The 9,702-nt window shown below is 35.8% G+C and overlaps 1 protein-coding gene across 2 annotated transcripts in view; it reads right to left on the minus strand.

The window, feature by feature from the left end:
- Nucleotides 1-962: 962 nt before the first annotated feature.
- LOC108756324 (innexin shaking-B) overlaps nucleotides 963-9,702 on the minus strand; it is a 15,810-nt gene continuing 7,070 nt past the window's right edge. The window contains exons 2-6 of one of the 2 annotated variants that reach the window (XR_001939821.1): nucleotides 6,642-6,861; nucleotides 3,943-4,232; nucleotides 3,159-3,412; nucleotides 1,715-1,992; nucleotides 963-1,275 (exon numbers count right to left, since the gene is read on the minus strand). Coding sequence is in view for 1 of the 2 variants with exons in the window: in XM_018500055.1 (XP_018355557.1) it covers nucleotides 3,164-3,412; nucleotides 3,943-4,232; nucleotides 6,642-6,861 (759 nt within the window). In the remaining variant the exon portion in view is untranslated. Of the gene's footprint in view, nucleotides 1,276-1,572; nucleotides 1,993-3,158; nucleotides 3,413-3,942; nucleotides 4,233-6,641; nucleotides 6,862-9,702 lie in introns of those variants that run through there. The other variant, XM_018500055.1, reaches the window with a different exon arrangement.

Below are 9,702 nucleotides of genomic sequence, written 5' to 3' on the forward strand. Positions count from 1 at the left end.
GAGAGATATTAACTCTCTCCTCTTTCGTATCTCCCTTACTTATTATTCATACTTGCGAAACACGGCACGATAAAAGTTAAATAGTTCGAAACAATTTATACGCAGCGTCCACTTAGCATTCCGGACGCTCTTTATAGTCTAGAACTAATTTACAAAGAAAATATCGGCGCACGGGATTTACTTTGCCCCTCGCGATATCCCTTCGCGTGAAGATAAACGATAGGACTTGCTGTCATTTAAGAATGTACAATAATTCATAAAAACCTCATTACTTTATCTTCCACGTGAAGCTCATTGTTTCTCGATTCCTCGGTTGCTGATTCGAAATGCATTCTTTAATGCGGCAATAAGGAAAAACGATAGGATCACTTGGAGATCCTCCAAGATCTAAGAAATTGAACACTGTTCTAAATATGGCGGGATCAAACATTTACGATAGAATGAAATAGATATTCATACATTTCATTTAGCTGCGTTCAGCAAAAAAGCAACATTGCAATTGTTACAAGATTCTTTATTACGATTGATTTTTGTCCCTAGTCTCATCTAAATGTATACTAATCGTGTTAAAGAATCTTACAACAGTCGCTACTTTTTCTACTGAAACGCAGCTATTCTATTTTGCATCTCATTGTATCTTAAACACCGTCTTAAATTTATGGCAGGCGATGAAAAAGTGTATAAATAATATCCAATCCCTTACAACGAGGAACTCTCTAAAACAGTTGTCATCTAAAAATATAACTTATGAAAAGCTTGTAATTTTTACGAAAAACCTGTTTCTCAATTCTCGTTGCCTCTCAGTTCGTTGATTCTAAAGGCATTCTTGAAACCCCAAGATTAGCAAAAACAAGATATCCCGTGTGACGATACATTCGATGTCTGGCACTCTTTCGAGATCCTGTCTTTTGGCGACACGGGGGTAAATAGAAAGGCACGAAGATCTCTCTCTCTCTCTCTCTCTCTCTCTCTCTCTCTCTCTGGCTGGCGTTACTCTCGATGACCGGTCGGTGCGATATCCGTTCGACGATCCGTTCCACACCGCCGTTCCTCCCAAGTGTCTTTTAACGCGTGTCGCTATCTAAGGACGACGCATCTCCAGTCTCCTGCCAAGTGCAGCAACGCCGGTGTAATTTTTGGCCCTTTCCATCGCTCTTGCACACGCGCTGCCGTGCGTCTCTGTCTTTTCGTTTTACGGGCCACCGGTTGAATCCACCCGACTGCGACCGGGGACTGGAACCGGTATGCAATTTCGACGAGTTCAGTTCCCCTGTGCTGCAAGACATGCCCAAATACACCTTTCGCGTTCACGTTTACAAATAGAGGAGAAAGTGGAAATACGAGATAACACGCACGGGAATATGACAAGAAACGTGATTGTCCCTCTATCAGAATAATATAAAAATTACGGATGCAAGATATCGTCTATACACTTTGATATTCATATCATACTGGAATGCGCATAAATCTTAAAATAATATATAACGGATATAACGCGTAAAGTTGATAAAAAAAAAAGGTTGAATTTCATGGAGTATTCAAAAATACACAATTGACATTCCTACTGTTCTCTATATAAATATTCTCGTTTGTGCTTGCAGCGTCGAGATCGTTGAACTCGCCAAAACTATGTTAGATTCTTGAGGATGACTAGCGAAAGCGCGTCTCTCTCTCTCTCTCTCTCTCTCTCTCTCTCTTTCTCTCTCTTTCTCACCAGAAATTGTGATCTCCACGAACGCAACTTCGCGCGACTATCGCTGTCGCATCGCCTCGAGTTCGACGAGCAACAATCGGCGGAAGGGAAAAACGCGTCTCTTTGCGAGACCAGACCCGCGGATCCCCGAGGAAGATCCATCAGCTAGTCTTCTGAGGCTCCGACTGCGATCGCACGTCCCATGTCGTCCCCGGACGCGACGACGACCGCGCGATGCAGATGAGCGAGGGCAGGACTGCGGCAGCGGCGAATCGAACGTACCGTCCCTCCGAGGCAACCTGCAACAATAATCATCCGACTCATGGTGCGCATGAAGCGATTGCATAGATTGCATCGGACACGGTCAATTGATCTATGGACATCGCGCCGGGACACGCGCGTCTCTCTAGGCTGCTTAGTTATGGCAGGTGAAATCGTAAGCGCGCACGTGCCTGACGCGCATCGTTTTCTTTCGAGGCGATCGCATAGAGTAGATCGTTCGATATATTTGCCGTTACGTTGCTGAACAATTTATCGATGGTGCGCTTCTTTCAAAGTGAAATCACTTTGGAACTCGTACTTGTTTCGAAATAGAAATATCAATGGTATTGGCGAACAGCATGAATTATGTTTTTTTATTAGAACTAGTTTTATTGAATTATGTTTTATTTTAGAATTAGTTTCCTAAATTTGGGATTGTTCCATGAATCGAAATGAAAGTTTGCCAACTAAATGCGTATACGAAAAAAATTATATTATATTAACGAAACAGCTGACAACAGTCATCTCACAAAATTTGAGAATTTTTCAGAATGCGTGTAATTTTATAACCTTTTTAAAAAATTATATAATATACATGAGAACGATTTTTCTTATTACTTCTTTTAAATATAAAAAAAAAATCTGTGTAATATTTTCTGTTATTAATTTTTATAAACAAAGATAAGTGTCAGAAAAAATTCATAATTTGCGATTACCAATACCTATGTGTATTTTTTGGTACGTATATCTAGATAAATATAAATATTACATGACTAACATTTAATACCAGTAACAACTGTAAAAACGGAATTACTAACCATATTTTACCATGCAATGATAGTCACAAATTCGAAATTACCTTTCTCTCAGTGAAAGGTACACTTTATTTCCTAACTCTTTAAAAAATCATATATTTATCTTTATAAAAGTACTTCGATAAGAACGTGCATCTGTACTTGTACTTTCTGTATGAAGCATAAACATTTTTACGAGTATAACATCGATCACCGCAATGTAATGTCACGATTCAGATAATATACAAATGCTATCCAGCGCGTACAAGTATATCACGTAGGCGATCGGCGGATGTACGCCGACGATCCCTTAAGAATTCAATACGTTTCTGAATGCCAGTGTCATAAAGAGCAAAGTTATTCAACGGACACCTACGCGAGCACGAACGAGAACAAGGGGATACGCTCACCTCGATCAGGCTTCTTGAAGCTCGCCCTTCACTCCCGGTACGCCGTGGTGATGCCTCGAGGCGAGCTTGTTCGCCAATTCGTGCATCACGTCTCTGTATATCACGGTGTCCAAATTTTCGCCCAGCATGTAGAGAAGAAACCAATCACCGACCTTACTGCGACGCACTATGGTCTCTACGGCGTCCCTTCGTACCAAACGAAACCTCATTCGCAACAGATAGACCCTCGTGCGCGGCGAAAATATTATTAGGATCTGCAGAGAAAATAGCAAATTATGTTGCGAGAAAAAAATAAGTAAATAAGAATAAATAACATTAAATATAATATGTGAATAAGACTAAAATGTTTAATATTATTTCAATTTGAATCTAATGTATACGTATCTAGTAGACATGTTTTGTGAAAACTCATCTAGTAACACGTTTTGTAAACTGCCCATTTAATGTTTGATCTTGAAATCGTTAATTTTAAACTGGAACTAGGATAATATCTCGAATTAAATTGACAAGCAATTTAATTATATCGATGTTTGATTAAACATCTTAGAAAGAAATGTAAAGAATTTATTGCTTAAAAAGAGCCTATCTTATCATGTTGATTACTATTGATTTCAATTTTATAATCGCAAAATAAATGAATATTATTTTCTCATAAACATTTGCACTTAAATTGGGAAATTTAAATAAGAAATATCGATTGAGGGAGAAAAATTGTATATTGTTTCTGATATCGCGGATATTACTTATAAAATACAAAAAGAGTACTTTTTCTGGGATTACTGACCCTATATAAAACCGTAAAGAAACTGAGCACGCCGAGGAAAAGGAACCAGAACCACAGAAAGACATAGATCTTCTCGTTCACGACATTCAGAGGCAGTATACAGACGGCGTCATGTCTCTCGACTTCTCCGCTGACGCCGTACTTGTAAAAGGTGCATTTGGTCATTCGTGGAAAGACATAAATCATTGGGTCCACTCGGTCTTCTTGATCGGATTCGAGGAATCTAAGTACGTCGATGCCAAAGGTCAAGAAGGCGCCGTCGAAGAAACGGTTCATCAGAAACATCTGACCTGCGACAATGTGCTCGTTGCTTTACAATTCTTCGTCGTTTCTATTTGTCTTTCTCTTAAAACAATTTCAACAGCTGCTTATGATATATACAGGGTGTTTCAGAAAAATTGTGATACAACCGAGGAAGAGGTGATTTTACATGAAAAGGTAAGTCGAAATAGTAGGATAAAATTTTTTTATGTGAGGCTTTTGAAAACATTGACTTTAAACCGAACACTATGTCTACTACTATTTTTGATTGATACTATTTTGTGTTGATTGTATTAGGTAATCGAGAATATGCAATAAAACAGGATATTCACGATGAATTTTATTACTTAATAAATTATTGAAAATATCCGAAAACGAAGCCTCGTTTGAAAAAATTTATTTTACATTTTCAGCTTATTTTTTATGTAGAACCATCCCCTCCTCAGTACCACAATTTCCGAAACACTCTGTCTATAATAATTAATAAAAATCACAATTAATCTCTATTACTTCTTTAATATCTCTGTAACATTATTTTTTTTTAATTATAAAAAATTACTTTAACATTATTAAATATATATTACATCTTGTAACAAATAAATTTGTACCAATCTTAGCCATGAGAATAATATTTATAATATTTGTAATATTTTAGAACAATTTTGTATCCAAATGAAATATTGAATAATAACTTCGTGTTTAATCAAACAATTATACGGTACACATATTTTTATAGCTTTCGTAGTTGATTGATTCATGTACCATACCTACGTGTGGAAGATTATATTTCCGCATACGTTTATGATGATAGTCCTATCACACTGTAATTTGAATGCAATAGACATAAAAGATAAAATTGATGAGCTATCTCAAAGTAAAATCGGGGAGTTTGCAAGCGGTTGGCCAGCTGTATCGCTGCCAACTTTTACTGTGAATCATTCATTCATTCACCGCTCATTATACAGCCTTCCTTTTTCTTACACGCATATACGTTTGTAAAATTAACGCAAGTTAGTCTAGAGATAGTTTGTTGAATTCCATCGTCTTTGACATGACCTTTCTGTGAAAACGATTACATTATTGCAACGCGTCTTGAAAATTTGTAACATACACACAAAAACAATTAATAAACCTTAATACATATTTTTTCGAACGATTTTAAGTAATTTATTTAGCATAATAATTATTTATACTCAATAACAAAAAAATAACTAAATCAAATTAATGGTTTTTGTATTAATATAGATTTAGTAAACGTATACATGAGTAAATATTTGCTTAGAACTCTATTTAAACAAATATTTATTAAAATTTAATTTTTTATGTTAAAATACTTTGCGTCCATAGAAATTTAATTTTTACATTGTATTTAAATATTCAGATGCACATAACTGCTTGTGCGTATTCGAGATTCAAGTACAAAGAAATTTTGACATAAATATGAATATTTTTTAATGCTTTAACAGTTTATATAGCTTAAATAACAATAATTAAGAACAATTCGGCAAGTATTTTATTTCTTATCGCGATATCTTTATCTATTTCTTCTTGACGAAAGATGGAACCAGATAGAAATGTATAGAATATATATTTTACAAGTAAAATACCTGTATGTAAACCTCCGCGGTATTTGAAAAATATTATTTTTGTGTCCCGTTGAAATTTAAACATATATAACGGCTTGCACGAATTTTGAGATTTAAGTATAAAAGACATAGAAATCAAGATTGACATAAACATGAATATTCCTTGATGCTTAGAAAGTTTTGCGTAATATAGTTTGAATATTAATAGCTGAGAACAATTCAACAAATATTTAATTTGTTATCGCCACGTACAAACTGTTTGTACTTAACTTCCGCGCTGAAGAGGACTCAAATCTAGAGTTGGAACGTTTGCATTTACCTTAACTTCGTTTAGTAAGTAAGTAACATCCCAGTTAGTTACGAATTGTATCTTATCCTATTATGAATACATAATTTATGTATCAACAACCACGAAAGCTCACATAGGTATTTTACTTGTATTGGATTTATTCTTGGAGTCAACAAATATTATTTATTTTATTTTATCTTAATATATTTTTTAAACATAGTGTTCAACATAAAGTATCAGTAAAAAGCTCTCTCTCTCTCTCTCTCTCTCTCTTTCTGTCGATGGGTTTTTTTAAATTCTACTTCTTAATCTCAGCTATGCAAACGTATGCATCTTCAGCAGCGAAAGGGAAACGCTTTAAATATCATTCTCAAGCGCATAACTGGTTTATGTTTATCGATCGTAAACGGAAGATACGCGGTGACGTTCGCTTAACGGGTCTGCGAACTTCCGACTTGTCCGTATTACGACATCGCGATGAGGACGTGCGTTGATCGAGACGCTCAAACATTGACGAAGGACCTCGGCGCGGACCGAAAAAAAGAGAAGTGTGGGCTACTCACCGATCACATTTAGGAGCGCGAGGACCTCGCATAGGTAGTACCTGTAAGCCCACCAATTGTGAAAGCGAAGGTTCTCCCAGAGGTAGTCGAGCAGCATTTTCTTCTTTTGCTTTTTCTCCACTTCGGAGCAGAGCCCGATGTCGAGATCCATCATAAGGGCATGAATCTTGCCACCCTCCCAGCCCTTCCAGAGCCAGCGCGGGGTATAGAAGAGGATCGCCTGCGAGCAAAGTGCCGAGTGAATAAATACCGACGAATCAGCCAATCGCTGATATATTACAAAGAGTTCCGTGGGAGGCGGACCTACTTATGTACGCACTAGCACACTAGTTACGGTAACACGCGAAAAGAGTTATCATTATTATACCTTGCCCAATAACTGTTGATTAAAACAATACATGGAACACTCATACACGTACGAAAATCTATTTTACGAACTTTTAAAAACTGCTAGCCGCACCTCCTTTCGAGAGGCGGAAAGTATCTCGCGAGCTTAATTATTTCATATCGTCGCTGTTTATCACGCTTAGGTATATTCGATATTCTACGAATTAAGTTGCACACTGGCTATTACTCATAATGAAACCGCACTGTAATGAATTAACGGCAAAATTTAATCTGCGGTTAATTAACCTTTAGTGAGCGGGAGGGGGGGGGGGGGAGAGGATATTTTTCAAATCTTACAATTTACCTTGAGTAAGATTTCTTATACATTACGTTGTTGCACTCCTTGCCTCAAAATATGATAGTTTCAGCGGCGCTATAGTGGCCATCCTATAAAAGTTAACTTTCTAATTCGCTGGAATTATTTCACTGGAATCTTTTTAACAGTTTGACATCGCTCTTATTTTCATAATTTTAGTAAATTATATTAATTAATAATTACCATTTTTAATGATAACATTTAACACAAATTACACAACATATACGGACTATTCGAAAATTCAAATCCATCCCATCAAAACAATTCGAATTCATTATCAAGTCTTATCACACAATCTATGGTGATGTTTTATTAATATTTCCTATAATATTTTTATTCGATAGTATCTTAGAATACTAAAATACAATAGATAGTATCTTAGAGAGATGAATGGCAGAGGTGTAAGTATAGTTACGCTCGGAGCGATAATCTGAGCTAATTGAATCGAGGCAACCTTATCTCACACTAGAATTTCCGAAGCGATGTCAATGCACTTATCGAGACCACAATGTGGGAGTAAACCCTTTCTCACGGTATATAAAGCTTTCTGGCTTATCGCCAGGGGCCTCGGGTCGTGCTTGCCGTAGTACACGATCGAATATAGATACGTACGCTCGTCGCGCGTTACCCTCTTACGACGTCTTGGCGAGTGTTCAGAAAATTTGAGCTAAATTGCAATTTACGAAAGGTTCGGATGATTGTTAATGAAAGTACGTGCTTAAGACGTGCGAGTCGGAACTTAATAGGTTTCCCAAAACGTATGCTTTGATCCAACGAGCCACATTGTTTCTAAGAAACGCAAAAACGACTCATTATTTTGGCTTGGAGACAAATACGCAAGATGACGATGTAAAATCTTAAGAGCATGTACAATAATAATCCTGTAATACACAGATATTTGCGGAAATTTCGTGAATTCTGTATAAAATCTGGTAAAAGGTACAGTTCGGTAAAATCTTTCTGTGAAGTAAAATTTTGTCAAAACTCTTAAAACGCTAAGCTTTTAAATAAATAGCTTTAATAATTTATGTATAAGTATCTATAATGTATAATATAAATCGGAAAAGTCGCTAAGCGCACAGCTAAAATTGGCAGTAAATTAGATTTTTTTACTCGTAAACATTTATTTAAAAAGATTATATAGACGGGGGGAAGGTGTGAAAATGTAATGTTACGTAACTCGTTTAATGGTCTTAGCGTGCATGGTTTACATATCTGCGACAGGATTCTTCAAAATGGGTGGTCCGACCTCGCTCTTGACAAGAATTATGAAGAAACGTAAAATAAACGCGCATGTCAGACCGATTGTACGATTTGCAGCTTTTAGCATTATCGCGAGAGAACGCCAGCGTTGTAAAGAGAAAAGGAAAATGCGTGACCGAAAATAGATCTGTATCCCTCTCTTCTTCTCTCTTCCCTTGCCAACCAGGATCGAGAGGGCGATCATATTTGCTGAAAGGACATTTATATCTCTCTTTCAATGTTCAAACTTGTAGACGAGCATAAATTCCTTTAGATATGCAAATAGGTTTAAACGTATCGATGATAACATATTTGCTGTTTGCTCTTTAGATAACGAAACGAAATAAAATAAAGTAATTAACTATAAATAAATAAAATAAACAATTAATTTTACACTCCGCAGATCTTTAATAAATTATACAATATCTATATTATATATTATAAAAACAAGTAAATTAAATTTGAACCTGGAAGCGTATTCTATAAGATACATTCTTTGTTTTTTAACCTGGAACTGGTTTAACTTGGAACTTGCAGAGGGTGAAATGATTGTTATAAAGAATGATTGTTATATCTTTCAAAGCACCGTCTTATACAATGAAAGTCTAATAACTGTAATTCAGAGTTAAACGTGTAATAACGTAAAATTGGATAAATTTATTAATAGATTGCAATCTAATCAATTTTATATAATATCAGTTTCGTAACTGATGGTAAAACTGAAGTGAGAGTGATTCTATTGTATATGAAAAAATAAGTCATAAATATACAATGAAATTTTTCATACGAGGCTTTGTTTTCGAAAAAATATTGACCTTAAATATTCGCTGTAAATAGATTTTAAATATTTGTCGGGTATGAAAAGAAGGAACCGCGTACATGTTTCGCCACGATCCCCGGCCGATGCGTAGCATCTATGTGTCACGTTAGCCCCGAATAAATTTAGCTAAACAAGGCGAAAGAGCTTTGAAGCTTTAAGAAAAGCGAGACGAAGAAGGAAGAAGAGCGGACAAAGAAGTGTACTTTTAACATGTGCAAAAATAAACGTAATGTAAAATGTAGTTAATTTTGAAGCTGTTAAATAGAAATATTTTTATTTACGTATATATATATATA

Source organism: Trachymyrmex septentrionalis, unplaced genomic scaffold (assembly GCF_001594115.1).
Source record: "Trachymyrmex septentrionalis isolate Tsep2-gDNA-1 unplaced genomic scaffold, Tsep1.0 scaffold97, whole genome shotgun sequence".
Classification (NCBI taxonomy): Eukaryota; Metazoa; Arthropoda; class Insecta; order Hymenoptera; family Formicidae; genus Trachymyrmex; species Trachymyrmex septentrionalis.